This window comes from Ixodes scapularis, unplaced genomic scaffold (assembly GCF_016920785.2).
Source record: "Ixodes scapularis isolate PalLabHiFi unplaced genomic scaffold, ASM1692078v2 PGA_scaffold9__187_contigs__length_104089568, whole genome shotgun sequence".
NCBI lineage: Eukaryota > Metazoa > Arthropoda > Arachnida > Ixodida > Ixodidae > Ixodes > Ixodes scapularis.
The window spans coordinates 3,468,767-3,496,652 of NW_024609884.1; the positions used below are offsets into that span (position 1 = coordinate 3,468,767).

Here is a 27,886-nt window from a genome sequence, read left to right on the forward strand (position 1 = left end):
TGACGTCCTGTACGGATCTCGAGGGGGGGGATGTGGGGGTGGGAGCCAGCCCCAAAGCGGCCCCATGAACTCTTTTTGTTGGCTCTCTGTGCAGTGAAGTACCTGCGGGAGGTGACGCCCTACTTCCGCAAGGCGTCGGTGCTGGCTGAGATGGGCTGGGACTTTGCTCCGGGAGGTCTGCTGTCGCGGGACCACGTGGGAGGCGGCCCACAACCACGCGGCGACACGCGCCGTGTGCCCTTGCTCCTGTGTCAGCTCGCACGGTCGCTCACAGTGCCGGAGCCCAGGTGAGGCCTTGGCACTGTTAGGGGCCCGGGGCTTGGTTCAGAAAACCATGGGAAAAGGGGGGGGGGGGGGGGTCTTTTGTGGTGCCTAAAACCAACGATTCGCATGAAATATGCGCACATCGGGGGAGTGAAAGGTAAAATCTCAGAAATGTCGGAACGTTACGCAATAAACAAATTTAAATTGCAGGTTAAGCCTATAATATTGTCAGTCCAATCATGACGGAAGGCTGCTATAGTGTAATTTTGATGGCGGATATAGGTATGTCGGACCAGAACCGAACCGAAAATTTTATTATTAGAGGTGAAAAAGTAACTTTATAGAAATAATGAAGCACTTAGTAACTGTGCCAAATGTTAGGCACCTTTTTAGACAGGTTCTTTGATGGTGATTCATACTTAATCCGGGGTACTGAGTCCTCAGGCAACCATTGGAGGTGAGTTATACTTAGTCCAGCATACTTGGTCCGCAAGCCACCATTGGCGGCAAGTCACACTTAGTCCAGCATGCTTGGTTCATAGGCGACGGACTTGGTCTAGCATACTTAGTCCGCAGGTGACCGTCGGGGGTGAGTCATACATAGTCCAAATCGCTCGGCTCTAAGCTGCAGCCTAACGCCCGCTAATGTCAACAGAGAGAGGGAAAGGAAGCGTCCTCTGAGATAGCACACGGGAACCTACACGGCACTCCGAATGACGTCACAAGGAGGGGGACCAGGTGTGACCCTGAAAGGGGCGGTGCAACGATTTTCGTACTTCAGTCAAAGATTTCTGGAAGTTGCCCTCCGACACTTCTGAACTAAAGAACAGAAAACGGATTTCGCCTGCGTGTTCTAGTTATTGCGTAAAAAAGAGATAAATATTGGCATTTGGGGCACCCCTCAACTCCCTCGCAGCCTTCAGGGTCACACCTGGTCGCACTCCCAGTGACGTCATTTGGTGTGCCGTGTAGCTTCTCGTGTGCTATCTCGGAAGACGCTTCCTCTCCCTCTCTCTGCTGACAGTAGTGGACGTGCGGGAAACACGTGTACGACGAAACCGTCCGATCCGACGTCCGACCGCGCAATACGACGGTCGGAGGCGAGGGTTTTCAACGCTCTCCGATGCTACGAAAACCCTCGCCTCCGACCGTCGTATTGCGCGGTCGGACGTCGGATCGGACAGTTTCGTCGTACATGTGTTTCGCGCTTTATGCTGCAGCTTAGAGCCGAGCGAGGTCACGTAATCTTTTCGCCGTAGTTCCTTCGGCTGCCACTTGGGGCTGTAGGTGGCGGAAAAAGCTCGACTTTTGCTTTGCGATTATGCACCGGCATCGCGACATTTTTAATGAAGGAAGTGTTTTCTCTATCCTCCGGGACACGATAAACAACGTAAAAATGACGAGATGCAAATTATTTCAATCATAAAATCGTTGCACCGCCCCTTGAAGGCTGGGAGTGAGTTGAGGGGTGCCCGAAATGCCAATATCTATCTTTTTTTTACGCAACAACTAGGAGACGCAGGCCAAATCGGTTTCCTGTTTTTTACTTCAGAAATGTCAGAGGGCAACTTCCAGAAATCTTTGACCGAAGTTCGGAAATCGTTGCCCCCCCCCCCCCCCCCCCCTTTAAACCAAAACGTCGTGATGGCATCCGTGTATCCCATACATTCGGACACGTTCCACTTTTGCGAGACGGCTCTGCGCTACCACTGGAAGGTCAAAGTGACCTTTTCGGGTTAAAGCTGAATTTTAGAAAATGGATTCGACGCACTTTTATCGGTTTAAAGGGGTCATGAATCGCTTTTCCAACTTTTTCGTGTTTAGCTTTCCTCCTCAACTCATAAATCGCGCATTCTACCAAACAGTTCAAGAAGACGAAAAGAGGGGAGTCTCCTGTTGCTCGGACTCTTGTTTGTATACCCGGACAGAGCCATTGTCCCCCTAGAAGATTAGCCCGTCGCTCAAAATTCAGACAAAAGTTGCTTTCCCTAGGGTGCCTTCATGTGCACTTCGCAAAGCGCACATGAAGGCTCCCTAGCTTTCCCCATCCTGTTCACCGCGAAGCTGACAGTGCTGTGGGAGCTACGTGCTCGTTGGGTCAGCCACACTTTTGCCACATGATCACGCTCTCTCGCGCATACCCACGCGTAGAGAATGAGGTCAGGTGATGAAAGAGAGGCGGCTGATTGGTCCGGCAAGCGCGTAGCTTCCACCACAAAGGAGGAAGTACGAAATAGTCCGCTGTGTTTTCAAATTTTCGCACTAAAGTCAGGCTTTTGACTTTTTTTCTTTTGGCCCACTGAACGATGTGCTATTAGTAAAATCCCAATCTAAAGTGATTTATACCAGCCCAAAATTCGTTTCATGGGCCCTTTAAATCGAAAATGCCGAACTTAAAAACTGTCCTTTTTCGGTTAAAACCGACTTTCCGAAAATGGACTCGGCGTACTTTTATCGGATTAAACCGAAAACTCCAAACCCTAGTTATAACTTATAAGCAAGCATCTGAATAAAGAGTTATTGAATAATATCCGCCCAGCAAAGAAAGGCTTGCCTGTACAGTTGCGCATCTAAATTTGACTGACGACCGATAGATATCAGATAGGGTACTGCACGATGCCAGACAGTTTACAAATATTACTACAATCGTTTGTTGGGGAAAAAAACAAATTTCCAAGGACGCCTAGGTACTTTTTATGAGTTGTGAATGCGAAATAGTGCTTGGCGCCGAGAGGAGCAGAAGCGACTGCAACGCCGGTCGGTGCGCAGACCGCCCCGCCGTGTATTCAGAGACTTGACAACGATGGTGGATTTTGCCTACACGCAGCACATTCCTAGAAGCCACGCACCATGTCTCCCTATCGCACACGGCGAGCGCTGCGGCAGTGACGTCACGCTCCCCCACTGCTCAGGCTCAAAGAGACGAGGACAAACAAAGAAGGAACACAGACAGGCGCCTGTCTGTGTTCTGTGTTCCTTCCTCGTTTGTCCTTGTCTCTTCGTGCGCGATTTTTAACCATGTTTAGCGTTAACCAACTCGCCCAGCTTACTACTTTGCGAGCCGCCTCGGTGGCTCCGAGGCGAGAGCGCCGGCCTACGGATCCCCAGATGGCGGGTTCGAATCCCGACCGAGGTGCCCGCAATATGACGGAGGCTTATTGCGGAGAAGGCGCCGTGTAACCGAGCTTTCGGTTGCACGTCAAAATGCCCCCAGGTGGTCCAAATTAATCCTCAGTCCTCCGCTGGGGCGTGCCAGGTGCCCGTCGTAGGTTTGGCACGTAAAACCCCCAAATTTGACTTTACTACTTTGCGAACCTCGCCGGCTTCACGAAGGCTTCCGTGACGAAGCATCGCGTTGCTGGTGACCTTGAGCGCACCCGCCAGCTTCCGTGACGAGGCATCTGCGTTGCTGTGCTCTTCTTTGTAATTTTTTTTTTTCCGAGGCGCGTTTGCTTTGATCTTGAGCGGCCGTGCCAGCTTCCGTGACAAAGCATGTGATATGATTGCGTCACAGCCATTTTAGGTGGCATGGTGGCGTTTTTGGCGGGTACGGGGTTTTATGTCTCATTTTTGCGCGGCTACAGACGCTGCCGGCTCTGCTCTATGGGACAGTTAATACTTTCACATTAAAAACCTCCCGTAAAATACCAGGGAAGTTCCCACCCCACTTTCATTGAAAACTGGGTTAATCTAGATGTGGGCGCTTGTCCAGTCAAATCGGCAAAAATCAAGATGGCGGTAAATATAGAGCTCTGAAGGCAGGATGAACGGAATCAGAAAAAGCACATTTATTTTCACATGATAAATTATTTTATTTATTTATTTGAACATACTATCGATCCCTTACGGGACCAAGATAGGAGTAGGATACATAATTAAGGTCAATATGATTAACATGAAGGGGGGACACTAGCACCTACGACTCTTCCGGTTCAGTGCAAAAGAGGAGGTCAAATGCTCTTGTCACAAGTAGTTTTTCCCTTTCCATCGCAAGAATGCAGATATCCGCATCATCGCTGCTGGCGGTCTCGTGGCCGCTGCAACGGGCTGAATATTTTTGGCTGATGCCTGCGCTTTGGAGGAGGTAGGCGCTTAACATATGATTTGCAGAATTCCTAAGTTTGGGAAGTGTTAATAGAGGGCGATTGTGCAAAATGAGCGCTTCTGCGGTATTTTACGCTAACCCGATTTTACATAAAAATTGTTTCTTGGTAGGTAGGACCCATGCTACATAATGAAATATATGGTTACCTGGGACACCCTGTGGTATGACTCGTGCAGAAATCAGGAAATATAACTGCAGATTTTTACGGCTGCCTACATTTTATGTCGTGAAATTAAAGATTTTTGTTTCAGGGTGATACTGTGCTACACACATCCATGCAATGTTTACAGTTTAACCTGTGTTAAATATACAAGGTATGTGCAAAAAGCAACAACAACTGTACAAGGATTTTTTAATGTAAAAATAAACTATGAGTCACAGAACACGCAGCTTCTGCCGTAATGTTGCACTAGCAGTCCAGACTAGGTGCTAAAGTTTGCGAGCTTGCTGTTATCTGGTTCAAGAGTTTTTAAGCGATTTTTGGAAATTTTCATTGGGAAGATAGTGGCCGACGAAGCCCATGAATGCATGGAGATAAATGGCATTGGCTCCCAGGAACGCGCCCCATTTTCCCATTGAAAATTAAAGAAAATATTCTCATAACTTTTGACCCAGATAGCAGCAAGCTCTGAAACTTTGGCGTCTGGTCCGGACAGCTAGCTCTACTTTTGGGCAGACACTGAGCGTTGAGCGATGCATAGTTTGTTTGCGGTGAAAAAAAACACTGAATATTTTTTGCAAACACCCTTTAATCCATAAACTAGATAAAAAAAGAAGATACCCTCAACATGTTTTGTCCTTGGTCTCGAGTTTTACCATGTTTAACTTGAGCCAGCTCGTGTGCCTTTTTTGTTCAACTTGATACAGCAAATGGTGAGTGCCAATTGGGCAATTGAGAGCAGCTGTATCCTTTGTTTTTTTGCCACGAGGAACAAGTGAGCATGACACTCCTGTGATGTTTGAAGGGTACTGGAGCTTCACTCTCCCGACCGGCGGAGCGTGTGCCTTCTACGGTGTGCGGATGCGGCACAGTGCACGGCATGGTTCAACTCGCTGCATGCGGCTCTGGCTCGAGTGATGGCACAGGCCGTTGTTGAGACGGGTCACCTCCTGCGGGACGTGCTGGACCAGGCTCAGCTTCAGCACATGGGCTGGCTGGCCGAGAGGGTGAGGCCTCGCTCTTTGGCAGCGGCCACTAGGCCATCCGGCACCGGGGGCCCTTATGTTTTTCGTAGCCCTTTCCCCAACCCATTCACTCCCTGAGATTGGAACCAACCAGTAAAGCACGAGGTGGCGGGAGGGGGGGGGGGTGGGAAGGGGGGAAGAGGGGGAAGGGTTGCCTGGGACGCCTGGTACCTAGGGCCCAAGGCCCAGGGCCTCCCATCACCCCCCCCCCCCCCCACCCGTTGCTACGCCACTGCTCTTTGGCCACGCTCTGCCCAATGGCCGCTCTCTGCTGAGTGGATCGCGGACAGGCAGTAAGCATGCTGAGATGACGCCGGCTTTGTTTCGGATGTCTGAGCACCCTAGCTTCTCAAGAATTAAAGGAATTTTAAGCTCTAGCTGTTCATGGCCGCCCCGGTTTAGGCGTTATCTTCTACTGTCATCACTTCTGCTATCGTGGAAGTGTTTGGAAAGCTGTGTCATGTTTTGTCCCCACTTCCTACTTAAAAGACCCTGCATATGCATTGAGTCTAATTTCTTCTCACTTGTGGTTGCTTTTTTAACTCCACAGACGAGGGAGGACTCGGTGACGGCACAATGGCGCGCCGTTTTTGTGGCCATCACGGATCGGGATCTTCTCTTTTACGACCTTGTTCCCTGGACGAAGGAGGCCTGGGCTGTTCCTGTGCATAGTGTTCCCTTGTTGCACACCAGGTATGACTGAGCAGAACAGGTGGGAAGCTTTTAACTTTGGTGCTTGAACGTTGCTGCAGCTTCAGGCCTAAGAGAAAATGTTTGTTTGCTTTATCGCGTAATATTGCAAATATTGGGGCGTAAAGCAAGCCTGTTGGTAGTACCCTTTGGTTACCATTGCTTGCGTACGACACTACCCTAATATTCCAAGAGATGTCCCACCCTCCTCTACCAAATGTCTCACACTCGAGTCGTGCCGGCCTCGTTGCCATGCCAGAGAAGCCCGCGCGATGCGAAAATCCTGATTGGTTGATAGGGTCATGGCATCACAGCCACATGACCTAGGCTCGTCTGTCTGGAGGAGCGTACAGTTTCCATCCTTCATGGAGGAGCGGCAAGTTTCCGTCTGTCGCGGAGTGCGCCCAGTGGAGCTGTGGTTCTGCCGTCATCGTTCGTCTGTGGAGAATGCATACCTCGCTGCGGGGCTGGCGCTAGGCCGCTGGGAGAGAACACGTGTGTGTTGGATGTGCTGCCGTCTACCAGCGTGAGCAGCTCTTCCGAGTCGTCTTCCATGAGTGCGGATGCCACATCTACGTCTGCTCCTGCTTGGCGACGGGGTCGGCCACGTAAGGCTAAAGTCGAGAAGGTGGAGACGAAGGCTAGGCGTGCAGAGGCGATGCACCACAAGCTTGGCGAGGATTCAACAACACTATAGCGTTCCACTCTTAAAGGAAAAGCTTAAGCGTCCTCTTACATTTTTTGGTATGATTTACTGTTTTCTCCAAAACTCTAGTAATCGCAGTACCAGGGCCAATGGTGACCTCTGCGGAAATGAGGTTAGTTAGCTATGGCGGGGAGATAAGCGAACATTGCTGACTGAAATGGGCAGTCACCTTTGCCTTTTGCTCCTGCAATGAAGTAAGAACTGCGGTAATAAGTTTGGCAGGTCATATGATCAAGAAATAGCATTTTCTGAAGTTTTCTTGATTGCGCACTGAAAGTTAGCTCACTCCTTATTTTCACCCTATTGCTCTCGGTTTGAGGTGTGCTACTTTTCAGGATATTACGGTTGGGTTCGTTAGAGAAATGCCCGAAAATTGCTAAGTTGGTATTTTCCGGATGCAGTTGTCGACCAATTTTTCAGACTTAGCAGGGATAGAAAAAACGTCAGAATAATAGCCGTTAGAAAAATCAGCAGATTAAAAAACTTGCTTTTATTACGTCTAAGCGGGCTTAAAAAAGCCGTAAATAGTGCCTTGCTTCAGGTTACGCCTGCGCGCCTTTTTCATGTTACGCCTCCGTTTGCGTTCAGCAATTTTCTATTAGCTTGAGAATCGCTGCATTCTATTTTAGCGTTATGGTTCAGTACTTTCTGTGCTTCTCAGCAACACATCGCGACGGCGGAAGAACAGATGGGGGAAACACGTAAGCCAGCGTAGTCCAAAAACATGATTCACCGAGACGAGATTGAGATGAGAGGTGCAAGTCCACGACGGCATTGGCAAATGAACAAAGCAAAATGGTAACAACAATAATGATGACAATGGCACACAGCTAGAGGTGATGATGAATGTGATGAATGATGAATGAATGATGAAAAAAGCTGTACATCGTCACCTAGTGGTAGGATTAGCAGAACTCTAGTAGCACTGCCAAACCAAGCCAAATCAGGTGCAGCCAACATAGAATTTAAAATGTCCGCTTCTCGGTGGTGTTTCCCGCTGATCGCTCGCGACGATTTTGTCCGAAAAATCAAACTTGCGGACTTCAGATGTCCGAAACATTGGTCGTGAATAAGCACTATTTCTATCAGGGAGGTCACGGTTCCTCCTTTAGGTCCGAAATATCGAACAAGTCAGAATCATCGGCATCTGAAAAATCGGTCGGCGACTGTATACATCAGTGAAAAGACGGTGAGAGTGCAGGCGAGCTGGTGGTAGCTAATCATGTCGTATTACACCCGAGACTGCGGTGGAAGAAATCGGAAGAACTTTCAGTAGAAGGAACAGACACAGAGAACGTCTGTTGAGACGTTCTCTGTGTCTGTTCCTTCTACTGAAAGTTCTTCCGATTTCTTCCACCGCAGTCTCAGGTGTAATACGACATGATTGTATACATCACCCTGCTGGGTCTCTCTTTAGAGGCAACAAAAAGCCTCTTCAATGTGTGTTCAAGGACACTTGGGCAGCAGCTTTGTCTTGTGGGGCCAAGAGGTAATAAACTATTTCTGTTGGAAGAATAAGTGGTGTGGTTGGTTGCCTCTTGAGGGCATTGCAGTAAGACGAAGTCGCACCTGGCTTTCAATGTGGTTGTTCTTCCAACAGAAATAATTGACCCCACAAGACCAGTCTGCTGCCCAAGAGAAAGTGCCTCGAGCTCTTGTGGAAGGAACTTGTTGTTGCCTCCGAAGTGAGGGAACCTTAGTGTCGAACCGAAGTTTTTACCGGTTCGGGTTCACGGCTTTCGGTTCAGTGCCGATTAAGTTCCGGGGAGCAAAAATAACAGTTCAAACCGGTTTGAACCGGTTTGAAGTGTAAATTGAGAATATATTTTCCGCATCGTTCTGACAGTAGGCACTATTTAAGCTGTGAAACAATGAACTATATAATTTTTTCTATCGTTTGTGCAATCCACTTTTACTTTTAGGTACAAGAAATATGAAATTCCGTTAATTAATTTTGACACAGCAGTGAATGAAACTACATTAACGCACAAAACATTGTGTTTTTATGCGACTCAACATCCCTTTGTTTACCAGAGTCACGTATATTGTACCTGAATCAAAATGTTTTCGCGACGTGAGGTAGGTCACCAAAATACTTGGATTGGTACAAATTTCTGTCGCAGTATTAAAAGTTGAATCGTGGTTGAGCCCTTGAACTAAGAAATAATTACAGTTAGGGATGCCGCAAACTTCGCGAAGTTCGAGTTCGAAAGTTTTGAAATGTTCCAACTTCGCTAAGGTTTGAATTTGAAAAGTTTGGAACTTTAGAACCCCGCTGAGGCTCGAATTAGAATAATTAGAAAATTTTAAGGTTTCTGAAAGTTTGAGTTTGAAGATATAGAATTTTGTTATAGACAGTTTCAAGTCTAAATTTCACGGATGGAAATCAAATTCTGCAGTTTAAAACTAAGTTTTCGTGAATTCATGTAAGAAAAATCTCGAAATGTGCTACAAATTTTACTGAAAACGTTTCCTATTTCCCTTACGCCGTGAATATACTCCTTCCTTTTCAGTGCTGATATGTATCTGTATTACTCATTATTTGTCGTAACTTATGAAACAAGCGTTTAACTGGTTGAACGGTTCATCGCAAAGCCCTGAGGCGGTCAGATGAACATACTTCCTACTTATTTGCAAATTAGTAGCAGTCCGATCAAACGTCGCCTAAATGCAATGCTGGCATAACGCAACTAAATATGCAGGACAGTGCATTCACAAAATGGCATCCAAGCTTCCCAGCAGGTCGGTGGCGCCATCTAGTGAGGGCGTACAGATACACAGCACTCCTCCCTTTTTAATGAAGGCTACCTTGTTATTGAAGGCTATGTGAGTTTTATGGGCTTGCGGACAGTTTGTGTGGGTAGTCTCATGCAGGGCGTCCTTGCAGTCTCCACTGCCCTTGGTTCGCTCATTGCATTGGTTCTTGTCAGGTGGTAGTTGTTTCCCAGGACTTGATGCCAAAGTGGTCAAGTGTGGCTTGACTTGGTTGTCGTGGCGGCACACTTGCCCTTACGGAGTCGATACAATCACAATGGATGTTCCGCTGGTGTTGTCAACCTCACCCAACAACCATTGAGGCCCCTCGCCGAAATTGCAAACTGCAACCTTGTCCCTGTTGATCATTTTTCTTCCTCTGGAACTTGAGATGATTGGTGGTGCCTTTGCGTTGCGTTTTGCTGCTTCCGCTGACCTCGAGATTTCGACAGCCTTCTTCAGGGTTAGGGTTTTCTCCACGAACAGTCTTTGCTACACAGTCTTGTCCTGCATTCCACACACGAGGCGGTCCCTCAGCATGCAGTTGAGAGCCGTAGTTGCAGTGTTCTGCCATCTGCCGAAGTGCGGTGACAAACGTAGCGACGCTCTCGTTCTCGAGCTGTACTCGTGTGTTGAAGTTAAAACTCTCTGCGATTTCGGACGGTGGAGGGCTGAAGTGACTGTTCAAGGTAGCCATGAGCTCTTTCTACTTCTTCTCTTTTTGATTTGCAGGTGCTAGCAGACTCCGGAGTGTCGCGCAGGTGCTGGTCTCAACTGTTGTTAAGAAGATCCATTTCTTCTTTTCTTCGTCTTCGATGCCGTTTGCATTAAAGAATGCGACAACCCCTTCCGTGTAGAATAACCAGGGCTCCTTGTTGTCGTATTCGTCTAACTTGCCGAAAGTCACCATGTCTATAGTTTTGGAATTCACGCCTGGGAAGTTTGCGCACAGCGTAGATCCATAGAATTCCTACCGGGTCATCCCATGGTGCTGCTGCTTGGCGGCTTCTCTGGCTTGTCGTCGATCCGTTTCTCGTCGCCAATTGTTATGTACCTCGGGGTTGGGTTTTAGCATAATACTTAATTCACTAGTAACAAGCGGCCAGAACGACAGCCGCCTTCCATTCTCGCGGTTCCAGAGTCAGCTCCCTTTGACAAGAGTTTCTTAGCCTTCCTCGGTGCAATCGTTACGGAGCGGGTCGATGGCACCATCTGGTGAGGGTGTACAAATCTCACCGAAACGATCTCAAACGCAAAATATGTGAGTACAAGACCAGGACTGAGCTGCACAGAAATTAGTTTTTGTCAGAACTGTCAAGGACTGGAATGCATTGGATAAAACAATAATCTGTGCCGCAAATGCGGAAGCATTTCTTTTTTTTCAATTTTGTTTGCCCCCTGCAATACTGACTTAACAGGCACTGCAGGAGTTTCATGATTAAAGAATAAAGTTCAGGTTCGGCTAAAAATAATGCTTCTGTTCCGGTTTTCGGTTTGATAGCCTGGAGGGAACCCTCCTTTTGGCAGTTGTTGTCGACTCATTTGGCATGGCAGCACATGCGAAGGTGTGGCCTCTAGGCGTGATTCGGAAGTCAATATAAAGAGCGGGTTTGGAACGAAATGAGAGTGCATTATGCCAGGCTTTGATCTCTCTGGTAATAATGCAAACACACTTTTTGTGACAATATATGCCCGGTACCATGAGACCGTTCGGCTGGGCCAGGGGGCGCGCCGGAGCGATACCAGTGGTGCCGCACCGTGGCCCAAATTCGCCCTACTTAGCCGTTCGCTCATCCCATCGCACTGCCAGTTGCAATGGCGGGCACCGCGTTGAAGCTTTCTGTCCGTTAAAAAACTGTGATCATTTTTTAGGGAGGTGAACCTCCGCAAAGAAAGGTTGCCTGTGTGTCAGGTCTCCGAGGTGGAACAAATAATCCAGGTATAGGAATATTTGTCGTTTGCGAAGTGTGTCTCGCAAGTGCAAGACAGCCCCGACTGTAACATCCGCCTCGAGATAAATGCTCTTTTTCTTTATGGTTTCGCTAGCTTTTCAAAGTCAGGCCTATTTGGACAAAGATGAGGATGCAATATTGTTTAAATTGTCTTTTCGTGCACAGCTGCACTGTTGCATGCACACGTTGAACTCAGGTCAGTTCTTGGAGTTACCGGCTGATGGAAGCATGCCGCGCCTGTTCTAATTCATCCGAGTGAAGTTAACGACGAGGCACGTACAGCCTGATCGCAACACTGGGTCAAGTTCTAATATAAAACCGAAACGGTACGTCAATAAGGCCTCCGCTTTTATTTTGAGCGGGTCCAACAAAAAATATATATATTACTATATGCCGCAACACCTTGCTGTGTTTGCGCGCATCTGTCGCTGCCGTCAAAGCGGTAGAATCGCGATTCATGTATGTGCGTCAGTAACCCACTTTTAATTTTATTAGTGAAGAGAGGGATCTCCAATCGACTTGCATTTGCGTTGTAAAGCGTCCCCTTTTTAGGGTGACCACCTTCCTGCTAGCGAAATGCGGGACACGCGGGGGGGTGAGGGGGCGGGGGGAAGGTAGGCGAAATTTATTAACGAGCAGATCACGAACCGAGGTTCTGTTAACACATTTAATATCGTGTGCTGTTGTTTACACACCTGCAAATTGTATAGCAGCAATTAAGTTCAAATAATGTTCACTCCCAGTGATGTATTTTTATGCTAAATACGTTAATAAGTGTGTCGAAGTTGAAAACATAAAAATTGGCTGCAGCAGACCTCAATGCATCAAATGGAAATAAGAAACAGCAAATCTTTTTTTGGGTTACTGTTTCCTGTAAGCGCTACTTTTATCAACGTGGTCCTACACAAATTTTTAACATTATGTTATTTTTCGACCGTTGTGAGTTTCAGGTGTTTTTGCCTTGTGTGGCTGTCTTCACTAAAACAAATTCCACAGTAACCCTTTCGCATTGACAAAGCAATTAAAAAAAATTACAATAATTTATATTTAAACTTTTGACGAACAATTTTTTCTTACAATATTTTGCCACCAAGCGAAGCTAGAGGCACAACGGCGCGTGCGGGTCGGTTCTCCTACAAGAACGACACTCACTTCCCGCAATGCTTGTATAGAAAATAACGTACCATTGCGATTCACGAGATTACATCCGCGCTTCCCCGTGCCCCGTTGTTCGGCAGCTCATGAGTTGCAGAGTGAATTCTATCAGTGTGAAATGCAGGACATTTTGAAGATTCGGGAATTTCTCGCGGGACACGGGACACCAGCCCTCAATGTGGGGCAGTCCCGCGAGTCGCGGGACGGGTGGCCACCCTACCCCTTTTTTACCTCATTTTAATTGTTCTTTTTTTACCTTACCTCAATTGTTCCGGTTCACAACAAATAAAAAATTTTGCGTCACTATTTGTTTTGTTTGCTGTTTAGGTACAATTAAACTTGATTTATCTTGAATCTGTGTGCCAGGAGAGGATCGTCAATATTCCTTCACTCTCTCTCTCTCTGCAAGAAAAGATTACTTAATTTTAAATTTCAGTCATGAATGCTCAGTTACTGGCCTTTGTGACGTGCCCTGTCCTCGTCCTCTTTATTTTACTTTCAATTTATACATCTGACATTGCCAACACACTCTTATTGGTTGACCGAGGAATGTCCGGGTTTGATGTCTTAGAGTTACTTGGAAAGTAATTATGCCTGTTGTAGGTTAACTGCATCATTTTAATAATATAAAAAAAAGAACTAGAGTACAGCCGTCAGTGTAAATCTCGTTTCAACTACGCGCTCAAGTCAGTGCTCAATATGGGCTATGATTATCTGCCTCATTGGCCCTCATGTCTTTCGCTGCTTACTCGCCTTTTCTTGTAAGCATCAGGGAACAAACTTAATAGAAATTACTGTCAGAGTGCAGGCGATCCGGTTTGTATAATAACAATTTGGATGAATTGCCCGAGACTGGGTTGAAAAAACTAAAAATCTCAACCGTGTATGAGAGACACCTCTTTCTGTCCACGGTTGATGTTTCTAGTTTTCTCGACCCAGTCTCCACTAATTTATCAAAATGATAAAATGGCTAGTAAGCAAGGTGAGCTGGGTTCTCAAATTTAAACTTGTTTAAAAAATAGTAACTGCATAATCGGGTTTATTTTGTCGACGCCCACGGGGAGCCATCCTAGCTATTACATTAGGAACATCTAGCATCGCCAACACGCTCAAATTGGTCGACCCAGGGTGTTCTAGTGTCTAATTTCGTGACGCCCTTAGGAAGTAATTATGCCTGTTGTGGGCTAACTACATCATTTTAATATTATATAGAAAAACTAGAATACACCTATCAATTTCTTTTCAATTATGCGTTCAAGTCAGTACGCAATAGGGGCTACGATTATCTGCGTTTTTCCCCCAAGTCTGTTGCCGCTTACCCGCTCTTTGTTGTTAACATTGGGGAACAAAATGGGTGGGTAAGCAAAGTGAGCTTGATTCTCAAATTTAAAGTCTTTTATGAAAAAAAAAATGGTAACTGCATATTCGGGTTTCGTTTGTAGACAGCCATGGAAAACCATCGTAGCTATTACATTGGGGACTTATCGTAGAACGTCAGTGTTGGATTGCTGGCCCCACGGGAGCCAGCTCATACCGCCCCCAAGCAACGCAAAACCCCTGCATGCTCTCACGTGTGACCTACGAAAAGTCCCTATTAATGTGACAAGCAAGCGTAGCTGCATTACTGAATCACACGACAAGATAGAGAAACAATAATTAAGTAAACCTGTCCTCCGCACAGCTGGCGATTCATGCTTCTGGCGATCTTTCTTTAATCACCTCCCCGGAACCAAACAAATCTTTTTGGGAGGCGGATACCTTTCTGTTTAATACGATGCTGTTACTTTGGGTACCTTTTGCATTCCGTACATTACTTTACAAACGCGAGGCCAGCACGACAAGCGCACCACCCTCCCGCTTCGTCTGCTCCTCGTGCTTCTAACAAGTATCGGTGCGCCTCGCCAGAGAGAGGAGTGGCGCTGCGTATGCGCGGCGAAACTTCAGCCGCACAGCCCTATAGCCGAGCTTACGTTGGCATGGTTCACGACAAAAATACCTAGTCATTCAGACAGTTCAACTATGTGAAGACCAGTCCAATATTTGTTAGACTAGTTTGAATCTGGCTTAAACCAAGCAGCACCAGAAAGCCAGGAGCTGAGACCTGAAGACAACACACAATGCACCTGTTCTCCGTTTTTGCACCATTGCCTTTGTGGAAGCTTTACAATGTGCTGTTCTACAAGCTGTTCTCGAGCACTGTTGGGGCCTAAAAATGTTCCTATAAATAAACTTGTGAATGAGTGCAATTAATCTTTTTACAAAGGTTTCTTGAAGTCTCATATTTGATCAGTGTAGGTTTCAGGAAAACATTTTGAGCCTAAAAAAATCCCGTGTTTTCCTCTGCACAGGGAGTAATATGATAAAAACCGTCTGGTTGATGCTCAAGAAATTTTGAGATAAATACCTGAAAGCAAATCCAGCAGATTGGAGCGTCCGTGGTACCACCTATGAAAGTTCCAGCGTCAACTGGATGGTTTTGGCCGTTTTTCTCCCTGTGCTTGGGAAAAAAAAACTTTTTTTTTTTTCAGGCTTAAATTATTTACCTAAAACCTACACTCATTAAATTTGAGACGATAAATGCACCACCTAAAGGTGCAAAGTTCAATTTCACTCCGTCCCTTGGCTTAATTATACGGACTTTTATGCCCGAATAGAACACCTTGAAGTTTGCACAAATGTTGATGTTGATGTTTATTGCGTGCCAAAAATCACGATAAAGGTTTTGACATTGGTGCGCAGCAGGGGCTTTAATCTACACGGCGAAACCAAGTGGGACCAAGGCACTGGGACATTGCTGCCTGCTGCGATTGGTCAGCGGCGCCGAGCTGGCCAATCGCAGCTGACGGTGATGTCCCTGTCCCGCTTGGTCCCGCCATGTAGATTGGGGCCCCAGAAGTCACTTCCATAGGTCGTCATTTCTTTGGTGGGGGGGGGGGGGGGTGGGGGAGAACTTAGCTCTGGCCACATGTAACGATTTTGCCCGAAAACGGGCAAAAACAGCGGGTGCCGTAATCCGACGCCAGCAGGGACGGGACAGCTGTGACGGGAGAGCATGGCCGGGAAGGGTTAAGCAGCGGCCCCGGCTCTGCAGGCTGGTGACGACGAGTTCTGGCAGGGCCTCTGTGGGACCTTCACCAGCAGCGGGCAGCGGGGAGGCGACGACGCTGACGCTGCGCCTGGGCACGCGGCAGGGGGTGCAATCGCGGGTCATGCGGGTCGAGACGCACCGGGACCTGGCGCTCTGGGCCCGCCACTTGGTGCACGGTGCGCACCTGGCCGTGGCTGCCACCAAGGAAGTGCGCTTCCGTGAGTGCCAACATGTGTTGCATGCATGCACGGCCCGTTCACTGATGGCCGGCGAGCTTTGGTTTGGGTTTTGCAGATCAGAAGCCCAAAACTTTGACAAACATTCCAACTGAGGGACATGCCGAAAGGCTCTTTCCTGAGAAGGTCTATAATAAGTTGGGGAGGGACAGTATTTAAAACACTTTGCGTGCTATTCTGTATTTCATATTTACCGAAAAATACCAGCAAGCACCCACTCAGAATTTAAAGATAATCACGAAAAAATAGGGGATGGGTGCATGTGGAGACCGTCAGTTTTACGTATATATGTACTGTACATATTTTTTTGGATGTTTAAAATTTCGGGGGTGGGCACTTGGTGTGGAATGGGCGGATGCACGGTATTCTACGGTAAGTACATTCAGGGGAACATATTTGTCATTTAAGTAACAGAAACTGGGTCTTTCAAATACAGTTGTAGTCAGATAAAATTTTGGGCACCATTCTTTGCAATGTGAGTCATATGTAAAGGGCATGAACCTTGCTGCAGTTTCATCCTAGTAGGCATTGAAGAAGAAAAAAGAAAGAGAAGAACACTGAATGTACTGTCTTTAAAAATTGACTTTTTGGTTGGGGCGCTTTTGCTGTTGTGTCCTATAAGGCGTCGCATTTAAGCGTGTTACTTGAAAAGTTTCTCTGTGGGTTTAGAAGTTTGATTGAATTCATTCCTAAAATGCATTGTTTTCCCTGATGTTGTACCTGCCTATCTCTCATGAAACCAATTTTATTTCTAAAGCTTCTGCTTCTTTTTTAAGCACTTGCCTGTGGTAACAGGACTCCATTATCTATTTGTGCATTAACTTTTTTTTTCTGTATTAAATTAAAGTCTTGGGTGTCATTCTTTAGGGACCGAATGGATCTGAAAAAAGTATATGATGTCCCTGAAAAAGATATATGGTGTTGTTTTTAACCGCTAAAATAAACAATGTAAATGTAGCGGTCCGGACCAGATGCCAAAGTTTCCGAGCTTCCTGTTATCCTATTTAAAAGTTATAAAAATTTTTTTTAAATTTTAATAGGAAATTGGTGGCTGACGAGGCCCACAAACACATGGAGATGAATGGCATCAGCTACCGAAAATGGGCTTCAATTTCCCCATTGAAAGTTTCAGAAAATCTACAACTTTTGAATAAAATAACCGTTAGTTCTGAAATTTTTTCATCTAATCTGAACTGCTAGTGCTACATTTGGGCAGAGACGGAGCGTTCAGCGATGCCTACTTAAAGGGCTCATGAAACGAATTTCGAGCTGGAATAAATCAATTTATATGGGATTTTACTAATAGCACATCGTTCAGTGGGCCAAAAGAAAAAAAAGGTAGAAAGTAAAACATTTGACTTTTGGTACAAAAATTTGAAAACACAGCGGACTATTTCGTACCTCCTTCCCTTCGTAAGCTCTCCGCCTTTTCACAGTGATACATCCGCGGACCCCACAGCGCGTCACCGGGCCCAAATGTACGTCGCGCAGCACCGGACCTCACTTAATCCCTTCACCCCTAAGCTGACATTGTGGTGGAAGCTACGCGCTTGCCAAACCAATCAGCCGCCTCCCTTTCCTCACCTGATCTCATTCTCTGCGCGTGGGTATGCGCGAGAGAGCGTGATCACGTGGCAAAAGTGTGGCTGGCCCAAGGGGCACGTAGCTTCCACAGCACTGTCAGCTTCAGGGTGAATGGGGTGGGGAAAGCAACTTTTTTCTGAGTTTTGAGCGACGGGCTAATCTTCTAGGGGGACAATGGCTCTGTCCGGGTACACAAACGAGATTCCGAGCAAGAGCTTTTCGTCTTCTTGAACTGCTTGGTAGAATGCGCGATTTATGAGTTGAGGAGGAAAGCTAAACAGGAAAAAGTTGGAAAAGCGTTTCATGACTCCTTTAATTTTTGCAGTTAAAAAGACTATTTTTTGGGGGGGGGGGGGGGGGGGGGGGACAAATTGTATTTGCAGTCAATCAAATACTCCTACTAGGTGTATTTTTGTTTTGTATTCCAATACTTCACTCCAAAGTGTAGTGCACTTGTAATTGTAGATATGTTTTTGTCAAAGTATTTTGTCTTTGTATTCGAATGCTTTTTTGCTAGAAATTTGTTTATATATGTGAAGTCTCTTTTGTTGGGCAAAAGTTGGAAGTCCTGAATAGGTCCCTTTTCTGCTTCAGCCTGCCTCTTCCAAGGCCAGGAATGTACCCTGACGCTGCACTTTGAAGAAGGCTTCCAACTGCAGGAGAACAGGCGGCAGCTGACTCTGTGGCAGTTCCCCTTCGAGAGGCTGCGAAATTCTGGCGACGACGGGATGCGCCTGGCCTGGCTCGATTTTGGTGGCGAAGATGGTGATAAGGTACAGACCCAGCTCCAGTTTGGTCCATGTCACTTGCGTCCGAGACAGCCCAGGAATAGACGCCTCGGCATCGCGTATTTGTTGGGAATGATTGAAAATATGGAGTTCTTACTTTGCGCGAGGCATCCAGCTGTCCTGTTGGTGCCCACCATTGCAAACTTCACCCAGCTGCCCGAGTGCTTGCGGTTGCGTTGTTCGGCCAGTTAGTCGATTGCTGCATAGGACCTGAAGCTTGGAGCACTATTCCTCACTTATTGTAAAATACCGTGGAACCAGCCACTTCATTGAAGTGCACACTGTTAACGTTTCTCAAACTTGGGACAAGCGCCCATGTTTAGATTAAGCCAGTTTTTAGTTAAAGTGGGGTGGGCACTCCCCCGGTATTTTACGGTGGCTGGTAGTTCTATACTAGACCTTTCAAAAATGAGCTCTCCGGCCGCCGCCATTTTGCCACTCTTGTGTCCCCTATTAGCCGGAAATTTCTGCTACCCGCCTGGGCTGTGGATGCAAAAATATTCCAAAAGCCGGGAATCGTAATGATAAAAAAACTGTGCCGACTTTACTTAACAAGATGAACAATTTCATGAAACGTTTCGTCTCCCATGCGGGAAACATCATTAGTGAAACCTTCACCTGTGGAAACACGATCACCTCGACTCTCTGCCTGCACTGTGCATTCGGAGTTCACCGACCTTTCTTGAAAGTTTTTACTTTATTTGCCTATTCAGGATGCTTACCCTTATTGTATTATCTTCCACTATGTGAGAACCAGGGAATACCAGGGCAACAATACGTGGGCAGCAAACGGAGAGCACGAATCTCGAAACGGCCTGCGACATGGGCCGTTCGACGTTCTTGAGGATCATTTCCGCTGAAATGATCTCCGTAAAACCTTTGCGGCCTGCACAAAAAATAGCTGATCGGATGCAGGGCAGGGGATGGAGGAGACACATTTGTTTCTTTGCTTTGGTGCTGTGCAAAAAAACAAGCTCTCAAAACGTGCCTTAAAACCGCCGACACTGTAGATTGAATATGCTGTGTTATTTAAGATCTTTCTCAAATAAACTGTTTGAATAATGCGGCACCGTCGGGTTCATACAATATGTCGTTTGATTGGCGAGATTTGTTGAATTTCATGTTGTGAGCAGTGCCTTTGAGCGTGCCTTTTAGCTATCTTGCGAGGTCGAATTTTTTTAACAGTTAAGACCTTTGCAGGTTGACACGACTGATCGTTTGGCAAGGTCAAAAATCTGCATAAAATAAGGGCAAACATTCCAGTTGCATTCGTTCTGTCGTCATGGGCTCACCAAAAAATAGCTTTTATCTGTTTGTTTTTGTCCCCAAAAATGGTAGAATGCTTTCTCAAAGGCCTCGAGAAATTCTGTTTTGCCATAAAACACGCACACACAAAAGAAAAGAAAATGCAGCAATCTAGTTGCTACCAGTGTCTGGAATTGCACCTATGTGAGCTGCCACAGCTCACTGACGAGGAAATCCACAGCCCAGCACAGTTGGGCAATACTGACGTTCACTCTCAAAGCCAAGGACGAGCGCTGTAGATCGCCTGGTTCGAGACTGCCGGGGGATCGGTCGCCGAGTGGTCTAGCGGGCACCAGCTCGGAGCACGTGGAGCGAAAGCTCGCGCTGCAGAACACCGGGATCCTGGGTTCGAGCCCCACCCCTGCCCGTTTCGATCTGGATGAGCATCGTACCGGCGTGCGGTCGTGTATCACTACTGCGTGATGCACGTTAAAGACCCCAGGCTAGCGGCTGTACCGCACTGGCTAAATTTTTCATCTACAGCTGGGAGACTCGTCGCCCCTGTGAGGCAGACCAAGTTCTAGGCTGTATAAGCACACACACAACCCAATTTTTTTTCGAGACTGCCGCCTGCTGGAAAGGTGTATAGATAGGTAGTCCTCGTGGCAGTATCCAGTCTATGCCAATCTTTTTTATAAAGTTGATTATTCTACCCTTTTTGAAAAAAGATTATGAATGAAATGAGTAAGGGCCCTTTATATTTTCAGTCATGGGCGTTTGATCGATCTTGGTACGTGCTTCCCTGCCCGCCGCCTCGCCTGCTGGTGTCAGTACGCTGGCGAAAGGGGCGAGGGAAGGAGGTCACATCTCTTAAATTGCCCAACGACTGAGTGTGGCAGCTGCATTTATGCCTTTCACCACTTTCTAGCAGAGAGGCCCTTCAGGGGGGTGGGGGTGGGGGGGCAAATATATTCAATATTCATGGCCGATATCATTTCAAATTATGCAGGAAAAAGGCTTATGTCTCGAAAACTTTTGAGAAAAATATATATGCTGGGCAAATTCTTCACTAAGATGAAGCTGGAAAGTGCTTTTCCATCATTTTTTGTTTTTGATCTTTTTTGGCTTCTAAAGGGATGGGTTTTGGGATTTGGGTCACAAATCGCGTGTTTGGGAAGTTCGCCAGACTTCGATACCTTCTGCGCTACAAAGAACCCTTTTAAATGACTTTTTGAACTACATTAAAAGTGCCAAATGTTCATTAAAGTTTGCTGTTTTTATTTATTTATGTAAAAAAAAAAAACTCACAATTTGGCCTTTTTGACGATACTTTACCTGGTTTGGATGATGATAACTTTCGCTACATTCAGTTTGATGACATAAACTATATTCAAATGAAAGCTTAAACAAATTCCTATTCAGCAAGTGCAATATCATTATAATGAAATCAAGTTAACTTGGCAAAAAGCACCTTTGAATACAAGACAAAATTCTAAAAGTACAAATTTCAACAACAATTTTTTCAAAAAGGCCATTTTTTTTTTTTTCATATGAAGCACTTTTAATATGGTCTAAAACATCCAATAATGGTCAGATGTAGTACTTGTGGATAAAAACTCGTAATAAGGACGGTTCCTTATTTTATTTGAAAACAATTTGCTAAAGCTTCAGACCTATTTTAATGTCTCTCTATGGTCACGATACACTGTCTTGTGAACTTGTGTTACTACCGTAATATCCAGAGTCATCGTCCATCCCCGAGTTAGCCCCTCGCCCGCCCCACTTTTTGGGCGGATATCGATTTCCAAAAAAAACACCGACTGATTGCCCACCCCTACAATTACCCCAACGCAGACTTTGCAATCATTTATCCTACCTGAATAACGCAGCTGCTGAACTTTTTTTTTTTACCCCGTTCCAGGTAAATTATTGTCAAAGGGGCCAGGTTCTGGATCTTTTTACACAAATAAATAAAAACAATTTTTTATGAACATTTGGCATTTTTAATGTACTTTAAAACTAGTTAAAAAGTTTCTTTGTTCTGTGGAAGGTATCTGAGCCTGGCAAAGCTCCCAAATATTGAACCTGTGACAATCGTCCAAATTCCAAAATGCGCCTTTGGTCCTTTAGAAGTAAAAAAAATCAGGACTAAAAGTGTGATGCAAAAACGGTTTTCAGTTTCGTCCGAGTGAAGAATTTATCCAGCATATATATATTTTTTTTAAGTTTTTAGACGATTTGAGATGAAATTGCCCTGATATATATGCAACAAGCTTTTTTAGACAATTTGAGATGAAATTTCCATCATATATATGCATCAAGTACAAAGAAAATCGAGGCTTGCAGATCAGCCCTAAAAAAAGTGGGGAAAAAGCCACTTCGGCACGTCACTTTTCAGCCATCAACTCGCTGGATGTCAGCAGAAGAAAAGAAATGCAAGATAAAATCACAAAAAGTAATTAAAACATTCCACGAGCATGACATCATTTTATTATGCAGTTTAAAAACTATAAAAAGAGGGATTAGCTGTCTGTTGATCCTAGCAACCACATGAGACATGCTAGACGATTTTTGACTCAAGCTTCTTGAAATGGACCTGGAGGAGTACCGGTACCTGCAGTGCATCAGTCAGGAACAATTCCTCTAGCTTTCTTCACGCGTGGGACCAAGAATTGCGCGACAAAAGAAAACAGTGCGCCATCTTTTTTTTATCAGAAGAAAGGTGTGTTGTTGCCAGGCAAAACAGTTTTCGAGTCGAACCCCCGCCAGAAATCCGTGCAAAGCGTGGGCCAAAAAAGCCGAGTGCCTCTTCACTCGCGGATTTTTTTTACTGCAAACCACGCTCCAAATACGTTTAGTCTGGCAACGAAATATTGATTTCTTTTTAAAGAGCAATACAAAGATTGTTCATCATTGTGCTTTGTTCTGTTTTTGTTAGTTTGCTCATCTGTGTTGTCACGCAGTTCTTGGTACCACAAGTGAGAGAACCTGCAGAACCTATAAGCCTGGCTGATGCGCCTCAGGCTCTGGTATTCCTCCGGGTCTGTGCAAGGAAGCTTCTGTCAAAACTTCTCTAACACGCCGCCATCTCCTGCACATGCACTACAGCCTGTCATCCAGCAAGGCCCTTTTTTGCGACTTTGGTGTACTGAAGTGTTGCGCACAACTGTGTGGAGACAAACCGATGAGAACATTGGCAAACGCCCCTCTGCAATCCCAGGACTTGGTTCCAAGCACCCAAAGCGCCAGGTGGAAATTGCGAGCTTTTTCTGAACGCTGTGGAGTTCACATAGACGAATGTTTAAAACCATTTTCTGGACGTATTTGAGATTACGCCTGAATGGCGTTCTCGTTCCTTACGTTTTCCCGGATCATACATTTTATTTCCCCGGTTTCCTGAAAAACATATTAAAATGAGCAAAAGAAGAAAAGTGGCTTTGTTATCATGTTTGTTGTTCCAACCTTTCGTGACACTTGAGAATGAGAAGTGAGCCCTAAAACAGATTTCGTGTGAATAAGAGACAAGGAAGAAATGAGTGTTGCCATTTGTAATGCAAGGTATTCGTGGGCTTTGGTCTATTTTAATCTGCATAAATTAATATTTCTCTTTATGGGAATAAATTGGTTGACTGATAACGTGCAAGCCAGAGTGCCAGCGCATTATTACAGAACGACTCCCTCTTCTAAACTGCATTACGGTGACATCCATAGAATGACCTAGCGTCAATCAAATGTGCAGCTCCTACGGCTGCATGATCAGTCCTTGTGGTGCCATGAATTTTTTATGAATGGTACAGCGTAAAGGCTTTCGGCATAGAGTTAAAATCGGGGGGAAAAGTGAACGGGCCTTAGAGACTGGCCACTTTCACTGCTATGAGGCATCTTTTGGTCGCAGCTCCATCGTTCATATTTTCTCTGACCATAAGTGGCAAACCAGGAGTGGGGATCACTGATGCGAGCTGCTGGTTTAGCTCGCCATCTTCCGTCCAGGGCAGTAGAGACCCCCAGCGCTTAAATGACTGGGTGACAACTCGATTGATTACGGAGTTTTGTCAGAGTGGGCACGGCAGCGCGAGCCGAGGCATGTCGGCTAAACTTCTTCCTGTTATCGTGCAGCTTCTACTGATCGCCGACGGACGCGCTCCCATTCCTGATGCGTCATCTACACAACATGGATTCGGCGCAGTACCCCACTTTCGTCACATGGACCACATTCTTTTCGGCTTCGTGACATCGACGCCAGGGCCATCGTCTACAAAAGAATCTGCCCATCACGACTTCACCAGTGGGCACGGCAGCGCGAGCCGAGGCATGTCGGCTAAACTTCTTCCTGTTATCGTGCAGCTTCTACTGATCGCCGACGGACGCGCTCCCATTCCTGATGCGTCATCTACACAACATGGATTCGGCGCAGTACCCCACTTTCGTCACATGGACCACATTCTTTTCGGCTTCGTGACATCGACGCCAGGGCCATCGTCTACAAAAGAATCTGCCCATCACGACTTCACCAGTGGGCACGGCAGCGCGAGCCGAGGCATGTCGGCTAAACTTCTTCCTGTTATCGTGCAGCTTCTACTGATCGCCGACGGACGCGCTCCCATTCCTGATGCGTCATCTACACAACATGGATTCGGCGCAGTACCCCACTTTCGTCACATGGACCACATTCTTTTCGGCTTCGTGACATCGACGCCAGGGCCATCGTCTACAAAAGAATCTGCCCATCACGACTTCACCAGTGGGCACGGCAGCGCGAGCCGAGGCATGTCGGCTAAACTTCTTCCTGTTATCGTGCAGGTTAGTAAAAAGTGCTATCTCATTGACGTATTTAAGAGACATTATGTTGTTTTTTTAGTGCTGCCGTGCCCTGGCACAATTCTGTGTATTCTGGCCGACTGTCTTTATTCCTTTCGCACGGTGCTGTTAGAGTTGGCCGGTGATGTGGAACTTAACCCGGGACCGATGTCGGAGGCCCAAGTGATACAATTTAACCAGATGTTTACTTTGCTACAAGACCTAGGCAAGCGTTCAGTTAAAATTGAAAATGGTCAGTCTAACCTTATCCAAACAGTTAATGAAATAAAGCTGAACCAAGCTTCGATTGAAAAAAAATCGCAGATTTTGGCAAAAGACTTGAAGTGGTTGAATCAGAAACATCTGCCCTCGAGTCAACTCAGAAAGAACTGGTTGAAACACGGAAAATGGTTTCCTCTGTACAACAAGAAAACACCTCCCTGCGTAACCGTTTGGACGACTTTGAGGATAGATCACGGCGTGAAAACCTGCTGTTCTATGGTGTGGACGATTCAGGGTCAGAGACATGGGCGGAAACGGAAAATAAAATAGTTGGCATACTTCAACGTACGGTTGACCTTCAAATTGCCCCAGGAGACTTTGAGCGAACGCATAGACTCGGCTCTTTCACGGTTGAAAAATGTAGACCTGTCATTGTGAAGTTTTCTTCGTATAAGCTGAGAGAAAAAATTTTAGTCTCCCGCTCCAAACTAAAATCTGCAGGAACACCGGTCAGTGAGGACTTCTGCCCCGCGACGCGCCAGGCTAGGAAAAAACTTGTGGAGTTCGGTATCTCTCTAAACTCAACCTTCAAGCTGAGGTATAACAAACTTTTAGTTAACGGAGAGTGCTACAGTTATGATCACTTAACCAACAGTATTCATTTAACAACTAAAAGCAATTCCATCGCACTTGTCTCCGATGACCAAGTAAATGGAAATCCTTCCCCGATATCAAATCTGCAATAGCATGCCGCGCGGGGTGGTGGTTATCTTCAACCCTTGCCTCGTGATAACGTTTCCGTTCTGTTTACCAATATCAGGAGTGTTGTTCCCAAAAAAGAGGACTTGTGTTCGATTATCGACTCATCTAGTGCTGACATAGTTGTTCTTACTGAAACCTGGTTAACAAGCAAAATCCGGAACTCTGAAATTTTTCCCTGTAAAAAACACTTTAATATATATCGCCAAGATAGAAGGAGTAGGGCTGGAGGCGGTGTTCTTATTGCTGTCGCCGATTCTATTTCGTCATCCTGCATTAATGTGGTCTCCGACCTCGAGATAATTTGGGTTTCTGTTTGTATAAATTATAACAAGTATGTTTTGGGTGTCTGCTATCGCCCTCCCACAAAGAGCGCCAATTTTGTTGCCGAGCTTCACGATGTCGTTAACGCGGTCCATGTACGCTTCCCAAATGTTCCTGTAATACTCTTGGGAGACTTCAATTACCCAAACATTGTATGGACAAGCGACAGCCCCTTCCTTAACCCATTTTCTACAGAGAGTAATGATTTTTTAAACTTCTGTACCGATTTTAGCTTTTCGCAGACAGTAGTGCAGCCTACACGGGTTACTAATTCTACAGCCACTATATTAGATCTAGTGTTAACCACGTCAAGTGAACTTATTTCCCCTCTCACTTATTTACCCGGTCTTAGTGATCATTCTTTGTTGCTATTCTCCTTAAATATCCCAAAGTGTAAATCGTCGAAAAGTGTTAAACGCATATTTGACTATGCTCATGCTGATTTTACAGCCATCAACAACGATATGGGTTCGTTTTTGGCGGAATATCTGTGCAACTTTTCCGAGCGTTCCGTCGAGGCTAATTGGTGTTTATTTAAAGACAAAGTGAATTCCCTTACGAACATGTACATTCCTGTGCGAACTATTCGTTCTTCCACTCGATCCCCATGGTTCAATGGAGCGCTCAGAAGGCTTTCAAACAAAAAGAAACGGTTGTTTCGCTCTGCGAAGTTATCCGCTTCATCAATTGCTGATGTACGCTGGGCGGCATATCGCTCCGTCGCTGCTTTATATAAAACTACCGTCAGTGAAGCCAAACAGCATTTCTTCGGAAGTACTTTGCCAGCAATGTTGCTCAACAATCCTCGTCAGTTTTGGAATGTTGTGAACCCCTGCGAAAAACCTGGTGTAAGGCTTACCAACTCGGACGGGGAGGAGATACCAGAGAGGGAGTGTGCATCCGCGCTAAATGAAATGTTCGTCGACTCCTTTTCCAGCCCCAACGTTCTTGACTACCCTGATTTGCTCCCATCAAACTTTTGCACTATGGATTCCATTACTATAGAGTGTGGTGGCATTGTCAAAATTATTGATGGCCTTAAACTATCCTCATCATCTGGCACTGACAATATAAACTCAAAATTTTTAAAAAACACTAAAATGTACTCTTCTGTTATTCTAACTAAGCTTTTCCAGCAATCTCTCAATCTTGGTACTCTTCCCGAGGACTGGAAGGTGGGGAAGGTGATTCCGGTCCATAAAAGTGGCGATAAATCTAGCCTGAGTAATTATCGTCCGATTTCATTAACGAGCATCCCCTGCAAACTTCTGGAACACATAATTTATTCTCATCTTGTTGCTTTCCTTAATTCTAAGTCTTTTTTCACCCCGGCTCAACATGGATTTAGGAAACTATTTTCGTGCGAATCTCAATTGTTAACACTTACTCACAATCTTCATGTCGCTCTTGATCGTTCTTCCGCGGTAGATTGTGTATTTTTAGACTTCTCAAAAGCATTCGACAAAGTTTCACACCGGCTTCTTCTTCATAAACTCACTGTCCTTAACATAGAACCCCATATTCTTGCTTGGATTGAGTCTTTTTTAACTAACCGCTCACAATTTGTTCATGTTAATGGCTGCAACTCAGATCATTCACCAGTAAGTTCAGGCGTTCCCCAAGGTTCCGTACTAGGTCCTCTTTTATTTCTTATTTATATTAATGATTTACCTACTCATGTTTCTTCATCCATTGGCTTATTTGCAGATGACTGTGTCATCTACAGGGAAATAACCAATGATTCTGATATTCATTCTCTTCAGTCAGACCTTGACAGCATTTCCCGGTGGTGTGACTCATGGAATATGAAACTTAACATTAACAAATGCAAATCCATGAGAGTATCACATCAAATGAACACATGCCATTCTTACAATATTAGCGGCGTTGTCCTTGATTCTGTCTTATCATATAAATATCTCGGTGTGCATATAACAAATAACCTCTCCTGGGATACTCACATTCAATACGTAATCAACAATGCAAACCGCATGTTAGGCTATCTTAAAAGAAACTTCTCTCTTGCTTCCAC

General features: G+C 45.7%; 1 protein-coding gene across 2 annotated transcripts in view; it reads left to right on the top strand.

The window, feature by feature from the left end:
• The window catches only part of LOC8036309 (beta-1-syntrophin), a 69,146-nt gene that overhangs the window by 35,471 nt on the left and 5,789 nt on the right, over nt 1-27,886 (top strand). The window contains exons 2-6 of one of the 2 annotated variants that reach the window (XM_040207909.3): nt 95-287; nt 5,335-5,536; nt 6,105-6,247; nt 15,903-16,117; nt 18,314-18,492. In XM_040207909.3, the coding sequence (XP_040063843.1) occupies nt 95-287; nt 5,335-5,536; nt 6,105-6,247; nt 15,903-16,117; nt 18,314-18,492 (932 nt within the window). The remainder of the gene's footprint in view (nt 1-94; nt 288-5,334; nt 5,537-6,104; nt 6,248-15,902; nt 16,118-18,313; nt 18,493-27,886) is intronic. The other variant, XM_040207910.3, reaches the window with a different exon arrangement.